The 21,211-nt window shown below is 43.8% G+C and overlaps 1 protein-coding gene across 5 annotated transcripts in view; it reads left to right on the top strand.

The window, feature by feature from the left end:
- Positions 1-21,211, top strand: part of SDSL (serine dehydratase like) — a 105,426-nt gene that overhangs the window by 38,633 nt on the left and 45,582 nt on the right. For 2 of the 5 annotated variants that reach the window (XM_077461281.1, XM_077461277.1), the window contains exons 1-2: positions 14,853-14,964; positions 19,005-19,181. The exons of 1 other annotated variant lie outside the window; for it this stretch is intronic. In XM_077461281.1, coding sequence (XP_077317407.1) covers positions 19,023-19,181 — 159 coding nt within the window. In that variant the 5' untranslated portion in view covers positions 14,853-14,964; positions 19,005-19,022. Of the gene's footprint in view, positions 1-14,852; positions 14,965-19,004; positions 19,182-21,211 lie in introns of those variants that run through there. 2 more of the 5 variants (XM_077461279.1, XM_077461278.1) reach the window with 1 other exon arrangement.

Raw genomic sequence — 21,211 nt, 5'->3', positions numbered from 1 at the left:
CCTAAATGAAAAGCGGGGTTTGTGTGCATGTGAACTGCATTCTGGGGCAACTTCACAGGTAACATTGCTATCCATCAAATTTGCGGAAACCTAGGCTCAGGGCCGGTTCACACTGCAGCATAGTGCAAAATCGCATGCGATTTGCACTGCAGTGCAAATCACAGGCGATGTCCGTGCAATGCGATTTCAGCAATACAGATAGTATGGTTGAAATCGTATCGCATTCGGACTAAACTCGCACAGGACCCTTTTTTTGGTCCGCACCAGAATCGGATCGCATAGCACTCATGCGATCCGATTCATGTCCAAACTGACACTTCGCAGTGCGACATGCGAACTGAAATGGGGGTGCCATTAACATTGCATGACACTCCCCAGCAGTTCGCATATGTCGTTGTGAACTGTCGTGCGAGTTGGGTGCGATGCAGGAACCCGTCGTGGAATCGCAGGGTTCCCGCATCGCACAAGTGTGAACCCAGCCTAACACAGCTGTTTGTGTATCACCAAAATGCATGACACTGCGCTAATCTGACAACAATGGAATAATTGTCAATTGACAACAATTGTGCTCTGCGCCGATGAACTAAATCAAAGTAAACATTACCAGGACCTGCCAACCTTCTGTGTGAATCAGTCTTCTGATTCTACTCATTTAAGAAGGTTGAATCAGAGCTTCGGGTCACTTGCTTGTCAGTAGACTCAGCAAGTGAACCGAAGAATCGATTCATTGAATCGGTTCATTTCAGTGAGCAGTTCGAAATGAACCGATTCATTTTAAAGATCCGAACTTCCCATCACTACTCTGCAGTAGATGGATAAGAAGTTCTGTGTGAGACGGGCACAAAGGCCATACAAGGAGTGAATGACACAGCAATAATGTCACAATGCCTGTGGCAGGAGAACACAAAACTGTATACTGCTACACTCAGCAAACTCAGGCTGCAAAACTAAAATACACTATGTCTCATAGGTAATTCAATAAAAACAGCATTCTACATATATATATATATATATATATATATATATATATATATATATATATATATATATATATATATATATATATATATATAGTTAGTAAAGTATACAGTATCTCACACAAGTGAGTGGAGTGCACCCCTCACATTTTTGTAAATATTTTATTATCTTTTCATGTGACTACACTGAAGAAATGACACTTTGCTACAATGTAAGTTAGTCAGTGTACAGCTTGTATAACAGTGTAAATTTGCTGTCCCCTCAAAATAACTCAACACACAGCCATTAATGTCTAAACTGCTGGCAACAAATGTGAGTACACCCCTAAATAAAAATGTCCAATTAGAGTCAGAGGTGTCAATATTTTGTGTGGTCCCCATTATTTTCCACCACTGCCTTAACCCTCTTGGGCATGGAGTTCACCAGAGCATTACAGGTTGCCACTGGAGTCCTCTCCCACTCCTCCATGACAATATTACAGAGCTGGTGGATGTTAGAGACTTTGTGCTTTTCCACCTTCCATTTGAGGATGCCCCACAGATGCTTAATTGGGTTTAGGTCTAGAGACATGCTTGGCCAATCCATCACCTTTACCCTCAGCTTCTTTAGCAAGGCAGTGGTCATTATCATGTTGGAATACTGCCCTGCAGCCCAGTCTCTGAAGGGAGGGGATCATGCTCTGTTTCAGTATGTCACAGTACATGTTGGCATTCATGGCTCCCTCAATGAACTGTAGTGCAGCCCCAGACCATGACACTCCCACCACCATGTTTGACTGTAGGCAAGACACTTGTCTCTGTACTACTCATCTGGTTGCCGCCACACACGCTTGATACCATCTGAATCAAATAAGTTTATCTTGTTATCATCAGACCACAGGACATGATTTTAGTAATCCATGTCCTTAGTCTGCTTGTCTTTAGCAAACTGTTTGCAGACTTTCTTGCGCATCATATTTAGAAGAGGCTTCCTTCTGGGACGAATTTGATGCAGTGTATGGTCTAAGCATTGACAGGCTCACCCCCACCCCTTCAACTTCTGCAGCAATACTGGCAGCACTCATACGTCTATTTCCCAAAGACAACCTCTGGATATGATGTTGAAAACGTGCATTCAACTTCTTTGATCAACCATGGTGAGGTCTGTTCTGAGTGGAACCTGTCTTGTTAAACCGTTGTATGGTCTTAGCCATTGTGCTGCAGCTCAGTTTCAGGGTCTTGGCAATCTTCTTATAGCCTGGGCCATCTTTATGTAGAGCAGCAAGTCTTTTTTTCAGATCCTCAGAGTTCTTTGCCATGAGGTGCCATGGTGAACTTCCAGTGACCAGTATGAGAGCGATAACACCAAATTTAACACACCTGCTCCCCATTCACATCTGAGACGTTGTAACACTAATGAATCACACAATACCCGGGAGGGAAAATGGCTAACTGGGCCCAATTTGGACATTTTCACTAAGGGGTGTACTCACTTTTGTTGCCAGCGGTTTAGACGTGGCTGTGTGTTGAGTTATTTTGAGGGGACAGCAAATTTACACTGTTCTACAAGCTGTACACTTTATATTGTAGTAAAGTGTAATTTCTTCAGTGTTGTCACATGAAAAGATAAAATAAAATATTTACAAAAATGTAGGGGTGTACTCATTTGTGTGAGATACTGTATGTGAGCCTGAGCTAATCGCACAGCAATGTTTAACCAAGATTTTACCCTCTTTATGACCAGGCCTATTTGGCACTGCGATACTTTAACTGACGTTTGCATGGTCATGCAATGCTGTAGGGCGGCGCACGCCATTGTGCTGTTTTCCATCTTCGATCAAGGAGTGGAGGTTTTGAGCGGCAATTGCCGAGTGACACTAGGTGTCCGGGCATTGACGCCGCCTCCAGTGGCGTAACTAGAACCTTCAGGGCCCCGATGCAAGAAATCATGGAGGGCCCCCCGACCTCCGGACAGGGCTCTTTTCTCAGAGCCCGATGGTGGAACACCAGGGCCCAGTCCCAAGTGGGTGACCGCATATAAAGGAACCGATTTCTTCATTTTCCCCACTTCTCCTCCTCTCCCACCCACAGGCACTCAGCGGCTGCAGGAGGAAAATGGAGAGACTGGTTCCTCTATGTCGTTGTTTCATAATGTTTTTCCAGTCAGGGCACCCTTGAAGTACATCCCTAGGTGAATGGGGCTGCACTGCAACCCCCCTACAACTGTGTGCATTGCATGCAGTTGCAGCATAGTGATGATGCATTTAAGGGGTTTAAACAGGTGGTCAGTAGGCAACATATTGCCTCTCTATCGGCTGTCAAATGCCTCTGAAAAGCGATCTGAGCATGGATCCCTTTTTCGAGGAAACACAATTTTTCATAAAATGTGCATACATACATGTAAACACACACACACATATAATTTTATATATATATATATATATATATATATATATATATATATATATATATATATATATATAATATACACACACACATATATAATAGAACACACATATAAATGCACATATGCACACACATATAAACCAGTGGCAGCTGGTGCTCCAAATTTTTAGGGGGGCGCAAGCAAACTGAAAAATTCAGAAAAAAACATCAATTACAGCCACTGTGCCGTCAAATGTCACCACTGTGCCATCAAATGTCACCGCTGTGCCCATCAAACACTGCCAGTGTGCCCATCAAACGCTGCCAGTGTGCCCATCAAATGCCGCCACTGTGCATATGAAATGCTGCCACTGTGAATCCCCACTGCCTGCTCGCTGTCTGCCCGCCACTTACCCCGTCTTGGTGGGGCAGCGGGTAATGGCCATGAGCGGGGTCCTCTATGCATCTCCTGCCATCCTCATCTCCCGTCCTCTCCTCCTGATAGGCGTCCAATAGCTGCGCCTATTGTTTCAGCCAATCAGGTGACTGGTAACAGACCCGCACACCTGATTGGTGGAGAGGCAGTTCAGTGTTAGGAAAGTGAATATTAATTCACTTTTCTAACACATCTGGGTGGACTGTGAGCGTCAAGCATGGCGCTCGCACTTCACCTATTTTGAAGCCTATCAGAGCCTTTGGCTCTAATCGGGTGCTGCAAAAACACCCCCCCCCCACTGCTGTAATTCAGGTGCCCGGCACCCCAAAAGGGACCAGACACCTAAATATTGGGGTGGCAGCGGTGGCCATGGATAGATTGATGCTATGCTATGCATGAATCTATCCATTGGTCATAGAGGGGGTGGCTGGAGAGAGGGGGCGGTGCCTGTGCATCCTTTTGGATGCACCGCCACTGATAAACACATGCACATTCACATACATACATATGCATACATGCACACACACGCACATGCTCACACACTCACATGCACACATACATGCATGCTCACACACATACAAGCATGCTCACACACACACACAAGCATGCTCACACACACACACACACACATACATACAACCATGCTAACACATACAAGCATGCTCACATGCACACATACAAGCATGCTCACACACAAACACACACAAGCATGCTCTCACACACACACAAGCATGCTCACACACACACACACACACACACACACACACACACACACACACACACAAGCATGCTCACATACACACACACACACACACACATACAAGCATGCTCACACACACATATACAAGCATGCTCACAAACACACGCACACACACACACACACACACACATATACAAGCATGCTCACACATACAAGCATGCTCACACGCACACATATAAGCATGCTCACACATACAAGCATGCTCACACTCACACAAGCATGCTCACACACACACACACACACACACACACACACACACACACGCATGCTCACATACACACACATGCTCACACACACACACACACACACACATACATACAAGCATGCTCACACGCACCTACAAGCATGCTCACACACACACATACAAGCATGCTCACACACACATATACAAGCATGCTCACACACACACACACACACACACACACACACACACACATACAAGCATGCTCACACATACAAGCATGCTCACACGCACACATATAAGCATGCTCACACATACACACACACACATACAAGCATGCTCACACACACATATACAAGCATGCTCACACATATAAGCATGCTCACACATATAAGCATGCTCACACGCACACATACAAGCATGCTCACACGCACACATACAAGCATGCTCACACACACACACACACACACACGCATGCTCACACACACACACACGCATGCTCACACACACACACACACACGCATGCTCACACACACAAGCATGCTCACACATACAAGCATGCTCACATACACATACACACATATACAAGCATGCTCACACACACACACGCATGCAAGCATGCTCACACATACAAGCATGCTCACATGCACACACATACAAGCATGCTCACACATACAAGCATGCTCACACGCACACATACAAGCATGCTCACACGCACACATACAAGCATGCTCACACACATACAAGCACACTCACACACATACAAGCATGCTCACACACACACACACATGATCAAACACACACACATACAAGCATGCTCACACACACAATACAAGCAGGCACACACACACACACACACACACACAAGCATGCTCACACGCACACACATACAAGCATGCTCACACGCACACACACACACACATGCATGCTGACACACACACACACATACAAGCATGCTCTCACACACATGCATGCTCACACACACACACACACACACACACACACACACACACACACACACACACACACACACAAGCTTACACATATAAACACAAATACAGTAGCTAGTCTTCTAAAAAAAAAAATGGCAGACATTTACCTTGGCTCTTCCTGCCGGGTACTGCACTGTAGGGGGAGACAAAGAGCACACACTGTGCTTTCATTTTGGCTAATGTGAGGAGCTCCCCACACAGTGCCGATTTCAGTTCGGCTGATGATCGGGGAGCTCCTCTCAGCCTCCCCTCCTATCGAAGAGTACAGGGGGCCCTCAGGGGCCTCCTGCAAAAACGGGCCCGGTCGCCATGGCGATCTTGGCGACCCCTATAATTCCGCCCCTGGCCGCCTCCCCTCTCATCGCGCACTGATTGGCAATGGCAATGCTCTCTCCTGCGGATCACAGAGCTGGCTGGCTCTGTGTTCAGCGGCCGCTCTGTAACATGGCCCCGCCCCCTTAGACCGGCTGGTGTGATAGTAGATAGAATCAACTTTCCGCCTATCACACGAGCAGGTCTGAGGGGGCGGGGCAATGTTACAGAGCGGCTGCCGAACACAGAGCCAGCCAGTTCTCTCCTCCCCTGTACTTGCTGCACCCCCCGCGCTCCAGCTTTCCCCATTCTTCTATAGCCACCATCCCAGTGCTCTCCACTCCCCCCAGTGCTCTCACCCCTGTTCCCCCCCAGTGCTCTCCCCTCTGCTCTCCCCCCTCCAATGATCTCCCCCCCAGTGTTTTCCCTCCTGTTCTCCCCCCAGTGCTCTCCCCCCCTGTTCCACCCCCAGTGCTCTCCACTCCCCCCAGTGCTCTCCCCCGTTGCTCTCCACTCCTCCCAGTGCTGTGATCTCCCCCCCCCCAGTGCTCTCCACTCCCCCCAGTGCTCTTCCCCCCTGTTCCTCCCGTGCTCTCCCCCTGTCCCCCCAGTGCTCTCCACTCCCCCAGTGTTCTCCCTCCTTTTCCCCCGTGCTCTCCCCCCTGTTCTCCCCCCCGTTGCTCTCCACTCCTCCCAGTGCTCTTCCCTCCCCCAGTGCTCTCCCCCCTGTTCTCCCCCCCTCCAGTGATCTCCCTCCCAGTGTTCTCCACTCTCCCCCCCTGTTCCCCCCCAGTGTTCTCCCCCCTGTCCCCCCCAGTGTTCTCCCTCCTGTCCCCCCCAGTGCTGTCCCCCCCAGTGCTCTGCTCTCCCCCCTGTTCTCCCCCAGTGCTCTCCCCCCTGTCCCCCCCCCAAGTGCTCTCCACTCCCCCCAGTGCTCTCCCCCCCGTTCTACCCCCCAGCGCTCTGCACTCCCCCCAGTGTGCTTCCCCCCCAGTGCTCTGCTCTCCCCCCTGTTCTTTCCCCCAGTTTCCCACCCCCCAGTGCTCTCCACTCCCTCCAGTGCTCTCCCCCTGTTCTTTTGCCCCCCCTCCCAGTGCTCTCCAGCTCTCCCCATCACTCTCCAGCCCCCACCCCAGTGCCCTGAAAAGGGTCCGGACACCTAAATATGGGGGTGGCATCTGTTTTTCTCATTATCATTTTCCTGTCCTATCCTCTGAGGCCACTCTTGGCCACCCCAGGTACCCACATTTATTCTGCTCTACCAACATATACCCCCTTTCTCCTTAAGGGACACGGTAGGATCTTGACTCTATGGCTTAGTCCGCTATCGCAGAATTAGCACCAACATCCATTCTCCCCCGGTCACTGGACGCAGCAGGCTCCCAAAGGGGCGCCCGGTCTGGGGAGAGTGACAATTAAAATTTATCAACTGCATGCTTTATTCTGTGACTGTGAACAGGACTTCAAGCGAATTACATAAATAAAACAGAATGCTTTGTATTTACTTAACAAATATATAACTTGTTTGTTGTTCTTGGACCAGTTTGCCTATTGTCGGGCTCCTGGCCTTGTTCCTTTTTCAACCTCACTGTTTATAAATGTTTTTACTTTAAAAAAAGAACCAAAATAACGTATTGAACCTAAATATGGGGGTGGCAGCGGTGGCCATGGATATCCATTGGTCATAGAGGGGGTGGCTGAGAGAGAGTGTGGCACCCGTGCGTCCTTTTGGACGCACCGCCACTGATAAACACATTGACATACATGCACACTCACATGCATACATGCACACTTGCATACATATATTCATACACGCATGCACACACACACACACACAAAATACATGCATGTACACATACACACATGCATGCACACACACAATACATGCACAAACACATACATGCATGCACACACAAACACACATGCATGCACACACACACACACACACACATACGCAACACACACACACGCGTGCACACACACGCATGCATACACACACACACACACACACACACACACATGCACACATATATACATATAAACAAACATACAGCTAGTCTTATAAAAAAAAGGCAGTCCTTTTACCTTGGCTCTTCCTGCCGGGTACTGCACAGTGCACTGTAGGGGGAGACAAAAAGCACGGACCACATTGCTTTCAGTTTAGGCTAACGAGAAAAGCTCCCCGCACAGTGCCGATTACAGATCGGAATCGGTGAACAATCGGGGTGCTCCTCTCAGCCGCCCCTGCAGTTCCTGCTATCAAAGCCCTCAAGGGCCCCCTACAGCAAGGGGCCAGTCGTTATGGCGACCTCAGCGGCCCCTATAATTCCGCCACTGGTTCCGGTACTTGCTTCAGTTACTCACTGTGGTCCCTGGTAAAGGCGATTGGTCCCTTTGTGGCGACAGCTTTCCTTTTACCTCTGACCACTGACAGGTTCTAGGGCCAGCAGAACCATCACTTCTGGTTAGACTGTAAGCCGCAGTCCCAACCCTGCGCTGCTCTCCTACATCTGTATAGGCCCTCACACAGTCTAGCAGCCAGATGCCCCCCGGGGATAGGCTCAATAGGCTCAATCTACGGCCTACCAGCCAGGGGCAGACGACACACATGTTTACCCAGACAGCAGTCCAGCTGCCACATAACACAGATCACCTGACCTCACTGAATATATAGGATCTCCTGGACAGTGTCACTGGATGTCCTCCTGTTTATTTCCCTAATGCGCGCCGTCGCTGGCGCGCATCGGGGAAGTTCTGTGTTGGCCGTGTTCCTCGGACACAGCCAATCGCAGATCGTGCTAAATGGCCAATCACAGCGGCCATTTAGCACTCAATCGGCTATCCAATGAGAGGTGATCTCATATATAAACATATGAGATCATCTCTCATCGCCGTGTGAGGAGGGAGAGCTTCCGTGCTGTAGCGTCTGTGACAGTGAGTGTACATACACACTCACACACACACGGTAAAACACACACCCAGTGAAACACACACACACACATGCCCACCTGTCCCCAGTGCCACCTATCAGTGCCATCTGTCCCCAGTGCGACCTGTCCCCAGTGCCACCTGTCAGTGCCATGTGTCCCCAGTGCCACCTATCAGTGCCACGTGTCCCCAGTGCCACCTGTCCCTAGTGCCATGTATCCCCAGTGCCACCTGTCAGTGTCACATGTCAGTGTCACGTGCCATCTGTCATCAGTGTCAGGTGTCATTAGTGCCATCTGTCATCAGTGCCACGTGTCAGTGCCACGTATTAGTGCCATCTGTCATCAGTGTTACGTGCCATCAGTGCCATGTATCAGTGCCATCTGTCATCAGTGCCACGTCAGTGTCATGTGTCATTGTCCTGGTGCTCCAGGGCCTTCAAAAATGTAATAGGTAGTCAACAAGTTAGATGTGTAATTTATGCTCCTAGAACATGTGACGGCGCTCCCTGCATGTTGGGCCTCTCTAAGTGGCCAGACTGGGAAAAAGTCCCACACATGTGGTATCGTAATACTCAGGAGGAGTAGCAGAATTGAATTTGGGGGGGCCTTTGTGGTATACACATGCCATGTGAGAGAAATAACCTATTACAATGACAATTTTGTGGGAAAAAAAATAAAAAACAAAAAAATCTTCATTTTGCAAAGAATTGTGGGAAAAAATGACAACACCAAAAACCTCACTATGCCTCTTACTAAATACCTTGGAATGTCTTCTTTCCAAAAAGGGGTCATTTGGGGGGTATTTGTACTTTTCTGGCTTGTTCGGATCGCAAGAAATGAGATAGTCCACCAGTACATCAGGTGGGATCAATTTTGTATGAATTGCACCACAGCTTGTAGACTCTCTAACTTTCACAAAGACCAAATAATATCCACTAATTTGGTTATTTTTACCAAAGATATGTAGCAGTATAAATTATGGCCAAAATTTATGAAGAAAAATTAATAATTTGCATAATTTTATCACAGAAACAAAGAAAAAATTGTTTTTTTTTCCAAATTTTCGGTCTTTTTTCATTTATAGCGCAAAAAATAAAAAACCCAAAGGTGATCAAATACCACCAAAAGAAAGCTCTATTTGTGGCAAAAAAAGGAAAAAAAATTAATTTGGGTACAGTGCTGAATGACTGAGTAATTGTCATTCAAAGTGTGAGAGCACCGAAAGCTGAAAATTGGTGTGGGCAGGAGGGGTGTTTAAGTGCCCAGTAGGCAAGTGGTTAATGTTTACTATAGGATATTGAATTTTTATTTAAATGCTGCTTTTGTGCACAAAGGGTCAATATTTTTTTGAGAAGTAAATGGGAATAGAAAAATCAAAAATGTGACCAGTTAGCTAAGAAATGAAATGTGTATGAGCAGAGCTAAATGGCATGTCAAAAGACTTACTGTGCTGTCATAGGAAAACAGGTGGGGTGTGTGTGTATTTATCACTGGAATCTCTATTCCAAGCATCGGCATGTGGAATCTCATATGTAGTGAAAAAACTTCTTTTCATGCACACAAAGATATATGCATGAGTATAGTACAACAGCATAGGATTTGTTGAGCCTTCCAAATGAACATCTATTCCATTCATATTTAATTATAATAATCATTTAATAAGTGTGCAGGAAATCGGACTCATTGTGTACTTCTGTGCATCTTGGTTAGAGTTACAAACTTAATACAAAGGACATCTCTAAATGTTATTATAATTGTATTATTTTTTTAACCACTTGCTTACTGGGCACTTAAACCCCCCTCCTGCCCACACCAATTCTCAGCTTTCAGCACTGACACACTTTGAATGACAATTGCGCGGTCATACAACACTGTACTCAAATGAAATTTTATAATTTTTTCACACAAATAGAGCTTTCTTTTGGTGGTATTCAATCACCATTTGAGTTTTTAATTTTTGCTAAACGAACAAAAAAATACAGAAATGTTTGAAAAAACAAAAAACAAAACATGTTTCATAGTTTGTTATAAAATTTTGCAAACGGGTAATTTTTCTCTTTCATTGATATTCGCCGGTGAGGCTGCACTGATGGGTTGCATTAATGGGCACTGATGCGCACTTATGGGCTGCACTGATGGGCACCGATAAGGCGACACTGATAGGCACAGATAAGATGGCACTGATGGGTGGCACTAACAGATGGCACTGATGGGCAATGATAGGTGGCACTGATGGGGACTGGTAGGTGGCACTAATGGACACTGGTAGGTGGTATTGATGGGCAGCACTGGTAATGACGCACTGATTAATTTATAGGCGGCACTGTGGGCACTGATAGGCAGCACTGTGAGGTGGCACTGAGGGCACTGATAGGTGGCACTGTGAGATGACACTGTGGGCACTGATGGGTGCTATTGTGGGCACTGGTAGGTGGCGCTGGTGGGCACTGATGTTATCTTCACGATCGGGACCGCTGTCCCTCTCACAGCCACCGGTGATCGGCTTTTTTTTCCCCTCCTCGTGCTAATAGCGCGAGGAGGGAAAAAAAAGCCGATCACCGGTTTTGTTTACATCACATGATCAGCTGTCATTGGCTAACAGCTAATCACGTGGTAAGGGGTCGGGATCTCCAATCTGTGATCAGGCGAGTCTCATAGACTCACTGATCACAGAGCATGCCGCGCGCTCCCTGCAGGGGGCACGCAGGCCACTCGAGCACGGGAGGACGTCCAGGGACGCCTTCCTGGCAATTGCAGCCCGCACTGTAGCCGTCTTTCGGCTATAGCGCGGACGTCAGGTGGTTAAAATCGCTTATGTGTTTTTAAATTCCACAATGTACAACCCCTAAAATATATAACTAAATCAGCTGTATATATAATATATAAGCTAGTTGGTATTTTAAAGCGGTATTAAATGTGGTGGCTCATTTTGCTTTTTTTTTTCCCTTTATTTTCACCTAGTGATCCCTCCAATAACACACTTCCTGTCTAAGGCCTCTTTCACACGGGCTGTCCGATAAGGTCCCCCTGTTAGTTTTTCAGGTGGACTTGATCAGACCCTCCAGTCTCCCCTATGGAATGGCGATGTCTGCTGACATCCGCCGCTATCCGATCCAATCCTGTCCGCAAAAAACAGATGGTGGTCCTATTTATCATTCATCTGGCAGATAGGATTGGATAGAAAAGGACAGGTGGTCCGTTTCCATCCAGTTTCCCTATAAAGAAGAGCAGGACTGTGTCCATGTCCCCTCTGCACAGCGGAGTGGACAGGACCTGTCATCAGCCTGCTCAGCAGGAATCTGTTCCACGGAGGTGCCCCGTGTGAAAGGGGCCTTAGGGTGTCTCTGCTCTGGATGGTAGCATTATTAATTTGGGGAGAGGGTAGTGTTAGATGTACCAGCAGATCTAGATGAACTTGACTAACAAATTAAGGTCAAACTCCAGCTAATACTTTATAGGCAGTTACTGCAGAAAAATAATTCTTTTTGTACATAAATTAAAAAAAAGCACATTGTAAGCACACTTGATAGTGTTAAAGAAAATCTAAACTTACCTTTAATTGAATGGTCCCTGTCCCATCCTCTTTCATTGTCCGGTGTTCTGGCAGATAGTGTCCTGCCATCATATAGCGTCCGCCCCGTACTGCGCCTGAGCAGTACGGGGCAGAAGAAGCTTCAGAAAATCTCTGAAGCTGAACGGCGCCTGCGCCGTGAGTGGAGGTGGTAGCACTACCATTCAAGCGGACATAAGGTTGTGTAAATTAGACGGCCCCTCGCGGGTGAGCTTCGCTTGCCGTGCTTCGGGCTCGGCCTCGCTGCGCTGGGCTCTTTTTTATTCCTACTCTATGTCCACTTGGATGGTGGGGCTAGAACCTGGACTCACGGCGCAGGCGCCGTTCATCCTCAGCTATTTTCGGAATCTGTGTTGCTGTGTACTGCGCATGCGCAGTATACAACGGACACTATCTGATGGGGGACCTTATATGATGGGACACTGGCACAGGATGACATCATCCTGGCACACAGGAACCGTGTTGCGTTGTAAGCTGAGCTGCACATGTGCCAATCTGTTTATATGGCAGAGAGGGCTGCAAGCTGGAAGGTAGGTATATTTTAGTGTAGAAGAGACATGCATTGTCTCACAGTTTATTACAGCAGAGCTTTAGTTCTGCTTTAAATGGTTTGTTTCAACCCTTCAACTGCAATTTTTGGTGGACAGCTTGGTCTGGTAAAGGAAGCTGGAAAAATATTAGCCTTACTGGTCAGACCACTATGTGAAAATAAAGGAAAAAAAATGATTATGAAAAAAATGAAAGCAGCCACCACATCTAAGAATTGGTAAACTGCAATTTAACCATTTGCCAACCGCCACACAAAGATATATGGCGGCAGGGCGGCAGCTCTGTGCTGGATCAAGTATGTGATCAGTGCTTCCGGGTAGGGGGTGTGCGCACACAAGGCCATCACATCGGCTGTGCTGTGATTTGTTACAGCACAAGCTGATCAGTGGGTGCTGGCCAATAATTGATTGCTGGGACCCGCTGCTCGGCTCCGTCATTCAGGGAAGGGTAAACAACACAGAGCTCCGCATACTGACAGGCGACCTTGCTGTTTTTTTATTCACAAAAACAACAAGATCACTTAGTAAAAGCAGCACATAATACACACAGTAAACATTGTTGGGCACACATTTAACCCCTTGACCACCAGCCAGTGTCATTAGTACAGTGAAAGTGTATAGTATTAGCACTGATCATTGTACTAGTGTCACTATTGATGTCAGTGTCAGTTACTCAGTGTACCACCCCCAGCCAGCACCAGCTAGTGTCAGAGTACCCACCATACTATCACAATCCCACTAGAAGTCGCTGATCACTGTCATTACTAGTATAACAATATATAAAAAAAAAAAAAAACTATTCCGGTAGCTATATCATACGCTATAACTTTCACGCAAATGAAATAATATACACTTACTGGGATTTTTTCTTTTTTTTTACAAAATGACATGTAGCAGAATAGACTGTGGCTTAAATTTATGAAGATTTTTTTTATTTAATAAAAATAGTTCTTTTTAAATTTTCTATCTTTTTTTTTTATTTAATTTTTAAAGCAGTAAATAAAACAAAACAAAATATTTTTTTTACATTTTCTATCTTTTTTCATTTATATCACAAAAAAAATAAAAAAAAACCCAGTGGTGATCAAATACCAACAAAAGAAATCTCTATTTATGTGAAAGTAATTTATAAAAATTTATTTTGTGTACAGTGTTGCATGACCGCGAAAATTACCAGTTAAATTAGCTCAGTGCCCAATAGCAAAAAACGCTCTGGTCATGAAGGGAGTAAAATCTTACGTAGGTCAAGTGGTTGATAACCTTTTGTTTTTAGGTTTTTTAACACTTTAATATCCCAGTCGTTGTTGCTACCCAATGTCTCTTTACAACCAAACTCATTCCTTATTTTAAGGAAGGAATGCTGATATCTCTAGCCTTGGAGAACACAGTGCCCATCCATCCATGAATGAGCCCTCCCTTTACCCATTTCCTATCATTAGAGGAATTAGCTCTCTGCTGATGTTAATGGATATTTGCTGCATGTATTGCTGTAGACAGGCCAAGTGCATGCAGCCTAATATTATTATTACTGGTGATTTTTATTCTGATTGAAGTCCTCATTTTAATGGTGCTCAGTAAACTGTATAATTACCTAAAGCAGATGTATTTGGCTTATATAAAATAAATATAATTGGTTGCATACATCTATTTTATGTTATAGAAATCTTTTCTGTAGTAAAGGAAATATGTGACCATGATCTTGGGATGCCATTCCCTATGTGATTTCCTGGGAAGATAGAGTTACACTAATCTCCAAGTCTTGAACCTCCTCCTGTATTTAGGCACTCCCTGTAGGACCTTGATCTCAGAAAGAAACCAATGTTCTTTTTTTATCACACATTCCAACACATTCAGAGCATGGAACTATAGGTTACGACATAACACTCGTAAAAGGTAAGGATTATTAGTGGACAGCGTTCTAAAGCCAATTCATGTTACAGAAACAGGGGGGGCTGATTTACTAAAGGCAATAGACTGTTCACTTTGCAAGGGGAGTTTAATTTTGCTAGGAAATTTTTGCCAAAGCTTAGTGAATGCAGTGAAGCTCTGCTGACTTCCATCATCCAATCACGTGCAAGCAAAAATGCTATATTTTTCCTGGCACATGAAGTGAGTATTCTCTGCAAAATTAAATATCACCATATTCACTAAGCTCTGAATAGCCTATTTGCCTTTAGGGTTACCAATAGCGTTAAATTATTAAGCAACAGGCGGGCGTTCTTACTAAAATGCATAGATGTATATTTTTAATCTGAAGTTAAATTATATTTTAGTGGCAAAAGATGTATGGAATAAAGCAAAGTGGTAAATTGCTGCTGTAATTAACAGATTTACACATATATTTCTATCTACTTACCACTTTTCATTATACTTCCATAATAGAGCAAAGCCTAAATAATATATAATGCATTTAGATAACCTTGAAAAATGGCCAGTGAAGCCAAGCCATGGTGCCATTCCATTTCAGTGTACAGAAAAGAATTTATGAGTGTGGCACGTTAAGCTATTCTGTGTCATTACGCCTGAGTTAAATATGGAAGGATGTGTTTCACCTAATATGTAATACACATTAATCAACCCAGTCTTTGATTTTATTACTTATTTATCATCTACAGTCTCCATTTCTAAAGTGTGCCAAGCTCCTAGTTTCACATTTAAAAGATTGCTTATTGCTAGCACATTTCCATGCAGGATTAATCTATTTTTTGGTTTCTCTTGTAATTCTTAAAGCCTTCAACTTTTTTAAAATGCTTACAGATGATTTAAAGTGTACCAGTCTTTCAACATTTTTTATGAATCAATAGAGCATATGACAGTATGGCCAAACCACATCATTATTTTGGGTGAAATATATCCATCTCTTTCTATAAAAAAAATGAAACCCCCCCCCCCCCCCAAACATCCTCATTTAAAGCCTAATATGGTCTTTGCCAGGCAGGTGCCTTGCGGGTGTTTCATGTCATTAGAGACTATAGAGAGTTTATTATTTTTATTTAGACAGATTGTATCCGGTAGATATGATGATTAGCATGTACCACCAAAAGGGCCTGTATGAGGTATAAGCAAATATTGTTGCTCTGTAATTCAAACAATACTTTTAGAAAAGCTTTTTTTCAATATAACCACACAATGATAGATTTGTTTTTGATTGCTTTCAGATGTAAGTTTAAAATAATTTAAGCACTGAAGGATTTACCCCCTTAATGACCAGGCCATTTTTCACGATACAGCACTGCGTTGCTTTAACTGACATTTGGGCGGTCATGTGAAGTTGCACCCAAACTAAATCGATGCCCTTTTTTTCCCACAAATAGAGCTTTCTTTTGGTGGTATTTGATCACCTCTGCGGTTTTTTTGCGCTGTAAACAAAAAAAGAGAGACAATTTTGCAAAAACAAACAACATTTTTTACTTTCTGCTATAAAGCATTTAAAAAAAAAGTAAAAAAACAAATGTATTCATCAGTTTAGGCCAATTTGTTATTCTGCTACATATTTTTGGAAAAAAAAATTCCAATTAGTGTACATTGATTGTTTTGTGCAAAAGTTACTGTGTCTACAAAATAGGGGATAGATTTATGGCTGTTTTATTATTCATTTCTTTTTTCTAGTAATGGGGCAGTGATCAGTGATTTTTAGCGGGACTGTGACATTGCAGCGGACAAATCGGACACCCAACGGACATTTTTGACACTTTTTTGGGAACCAGCGACATTATTATAGTGATCAATGCTAAAAATATGCACTGGTTTTTGTATTAATGACACTGGCAGGGAAGGGGTTAACATCAGTGGCAATCAAAGAAGTTAATTGTGTTCCCTCACTGTGTGTTCTAACTGTATGGGAGAAGGGCTCACTGGGACAACACACAGATCCGCCTTCCTGTATAGGAGAAAGACAGGATCTATGTGATCTCCCCTGTCAGAGCAGAGATTTGCCTTGTTTACACAGGCAGATCCCTGTTCTGTCACTGTGGGTGGCCGGCGGACCTGCTCATTGGCTCCCCCTATGGCGTTTTGCGCAGCCGAGCCAACCTGCCACAGTATAACTGCGGCAGCTGGCCGGCAAGTGGTTAAAGTAGTTGTAAAGCCTTAGGGTTACTTTTGACTTAATGTTGCATATGTCCTCGCAGCCCCCCCCCCCCCTTTATACTTACCTGAGCCCAATCTCAATCTAGTGATGTGCATGAGAGCAACAGCTCTCCTGACTCTGTCCCTCCTCACTGCATAGATTGAAAGCAGCCATTGGCGTCTATTGCTGTAATGAGGGAGTGGGAGGCAGGGCTGAGCTGCCCTGTCTGTATCAATGGGCGCAGACAAGGCAGCTCAGGAGCGAGCCCGTATGAGTACCCCCATAGGGAGTAGCTTCTTATGGTGGCACTCACTGAAGAGGAGGAGTCAGGAGAGCTGACGGGGAACCCCAAAAGATGAGGATCGGGGCTGCTCTGTGCAATCCATTGCACAGAGCAGGTAAGTATGATATGTTTGTTATTTTAAAAGAAAAAAAAAAACAAAGTTTTAATGGTACTTTAAGGACTATCTATGCCTTTTTTACATTTTTATTTGCATAAACTCTAACAATGTATTTCTGTTATTTGATTGCTTTTGGTCTAGTAAATATTGAAAGCTTTTGGGATATATGTTAGATCAGTGTATAAAACACCTGTCGATTCTGCCAGAAATCCAGTCCTGCCCCGTGCACTGTACAATCTTATGTCAAACAATGATATCAGTAAGTTAGGACTAGAGAACATCTCCCCCTATATGATGAACAAGAGGAGAGGGGGAAGGGTTTGGAGTCCTGTTCTAGGGTGTCAGCCTAGCGCGGTAGGTGTATTAGAGGCATGACCAGTTGTAAAAAAAGAAAAATCGAGATCTGCCAACACATGTAAGAACTAGTAAGCTGCAATATAATTTTATTTTGACTTGTGTTTAGATATACTTTATAACTGTAATAATTATGTAGTTTTCTTTCAGATGGAATCAAAGGCCTAACAGATTTTAAATTCTTGTAGTTTTTGGGGCAACTATTTTCAAAACCACAAATTAAATGTTAAATTGATCATACAGAAATTTTAAAGCAAGCCAAAAGCTGAACTCCAGGTATGGCATTTTTTTCATAGCTACATTGGTCCAGCTTGGATACCTGTGGGATTTCTCTAGAAGCTCAAAATCACTGTAGTAGAAACTGCTACTATAGTGATCCCCACTAGCTTCCGGTTCCAATGCAAGTGGCTGCCCTGCTGCATTGTGATTGCAGGAAGGTCATGGGCGCCACTCAGAGATCTCTTTGCATTTATTCAATGAATGCAAAACATTCTCTGATTGGATGAGGTGGAGAGGCAGGGCAGTGATGTCACTATCTCATCCTTATCCAATCAGAGAACACTGCATTTATTGAGAAAAAGCAACATTCTTTGAATGGCGTGTGCCTCGAGCAGCAGACCTTTTATGTTCACAATGCAACAGGGCATCCACCTGGCACAAGACCTGGAACCTAGCGTAGATCACTGGAGTAGCAGTGATATCCAACTTCTCAAGAAATCCTACAAGTATGGTATATGCATATTTACATTGGTCCAACCTGGACCAATGTAACTATGTAAAAAATGCTATACCTGGAATTCTTTTCAAGCAGCCCTCACGCAAGCCAACACGCCATACATGACTTTGTGGTGCAATTAATTTTTTAATGGAAACACCACATGCATTGTAGCGCATAACAATGCAATAATGTGTGTTGGGGACACTACATTGGGGAAAAATAGTGCTTGTCTGCTTATTGGTCTGTTTTGGAGTTTCAGATGAAAGATCAACCTTAACATTAATATTAACATGCATGCATAAACACACAGCAATACCCTACCAGCTAAAATAAAATAATATGCTTTATCTGTAGTATGAATGTAGACTAATTGCTCCTCTTCCTATAACAGTAAATAGGGCCACCAATCATGAATTCCCAGGATGAAGTTCCATTTCACATTGTCAGCCCACTGAAAGAAAGCCCTGCATTGTCTAGGAAGGCTGGAACCCAGGTTCTCATAAAACTGGAGAACATACAGCCAGTGGGCTCCTTCAAGATACGAGGTATAGGACACTTTTGTCAAAAGGTAAAGTAACCCACCTGCCAGATGTTTATCATGATAATTTATTATAGTTTTCTGTCTTTTAGGAGAGTTCCTTCTTAAAAAATGTTAAGAATGAATGGCAACACAAGCGCAATGGGCGTTTTGGCACATTGTGCGCTTATGGGAACACGTACAGAAACATACGTTTCTGCATGTACTCCCAGAAAGTAAAGATGTAAATGGGACCTTAAAATATAACTGCATGTTCGTAAAAATGTAACTTGGTCTAGCAGCCTCTGAAAAATGTGAAAATGATATAGAGTTGTATTACCTTTTCTGGAGAAACGTTTGGTGTCTAGTAATGTTGCCTGCAGCCTCCTGGCTCTAAGTACATCTCACTTTGCTCTAAAACATCTTCTGGGAGACTGGTTTCTCATTCTGCCCAATGCAGAGCAGGTCTCCTGTCTCCAAACAGCCCCATCTCGTTGTGGGTGGCCAGGAGTGGCTTGTGTACAGCAGACATAGAGCAAAATGCAGTCAGGTCATGCTTTTGGAAGATAGAGTCACCTTCAATAAAGGCAGCCCTAAATGGAGTTTGTCATAGGCTGTAGGCACAAGTACAAATATAAGGAGACTTAATGTAAATGGCACATAAGTTAAAAGTAAAGAAAAACTGTATTTGGAATAGAATTTTATTCCTAAAAATATATATTTACAGCAATATTCTGTAATTATTGCACTTTCACATACTGTACAATGTAAAAAAAAAAAAGTGTATGGACAAATCTGGACCCATAACAAAATATTTAAAAACTGTCACATGCACGCACAGTTACAGTGTGTTTTTTTATTTCATTTAATATAGTAGTTGCTGCCCTATTGACAAACTGTTTTTTTTTTTTTTTTTTTGAGATAGTAAAGCTCAGATAAGTAAATATATGAGAAATATAGGCATAGATTCAAATAGAAGCTTTTTATGTGAACGAGAATTATTTTGTTTAACAGGTGAGTTTGTTGAGGTATCTGAAATCAGAATTACAGAAATGACAAAGGAGAACGAAGCAATTAGAATACAAAATGGGTTGTACATTGATATACAAAATAACATGGTAAAAGAAATAAAATATGGATTAAAGAAAAAAATTACAATACAGATATTGACTTACTTATGTAGGGAGAGTCTTCTTCAGGAAAACTTACACAGTCAGTCCATGTGACATTTGGTCCAAAACCAGATTTGGTAGGTATCCCCACCCCATTAAGTCAAATTATTTTTTCAGTGTTTAAGAAATTATTTTAGCTTTCTATAGAATGGAGAGGGAATAGAACATGGAGAGTGAATATGAAAGAATACCCCAGTTTTTAGGTTGCATCAAGAACAGGAATAAAAGACAAATCTTGCAATGGGGACACCAGCTTTTGATCTTGGGGACAACCAGGGATTTCCTCACATTGGAGCGATTTCCTCTCACTTCCTGTTGTGGCTATGGGACAAGAAGTGAAGGAAAGCTCCCCCAGTGTTACAATCCTCTAACTTTCTGACATGCGTGGGAACTACAACAATGACTGCATTCAGCATGGCCTGTGGTAGAGTTCTCTGCCCTAATAACATGAACAAGTTTTTTGAAGTTGTGGGGCTAGTATGTCTTGCATGCATTTTGTAATATTTCATTGGTAAACAGTCCGCTTCTAGGGTTTTTCGAGATTGGAGGATAGTGATAGCAGGCAGCTAGTATTATGCTGTGTGGTGAAAGTAGAGAAAAATGTATACGATTAAGGTAATCTTCTAATTCTACAGTAGGGATTGTGACCCAGCATATATATAGGGTTTAATAGTACTCAGCAAACCAATTGTTTAAGATTTTGGGTGAGTGAGGAGTGTGCCTTCCATATTCTGGGTATATTAATGCAAGGACTTTGGTCTCTTGCAAGTCATGCAAGGGAGCAGCCAAACATTTCCCCTTGCTTGAAAATATGCTAGGACTAATGTCAGTTTTAAGTGTTGTACTGCAGATCTCTATGTACTTGGACATTATGAGGTTGGATAAGCAATGTGTATAATTTGCCTTTCA

Source organism: Lithobates pipiens, unplaced genomic scaffold (assembly GCF_037356315.1).
Source record: "Lithobates pipiens isolate NorthernLeopardFrog02 unplaced genomic scaffold, aLitPip1_a1.2 Scaffold_3, whole genome shotgun sequence".
NCBI classification, from domain to species: Eukaryota; Metazoa; Chordata; class Amphibia; order Anura; family Ranidae; genus Lithobates; species Lithobates pipiens.
The sequence above is the reverse complement of the archived record's forward strand: the minus strand, read 5'-3'. Positions and strand labels throughout refer to the sequence as shown.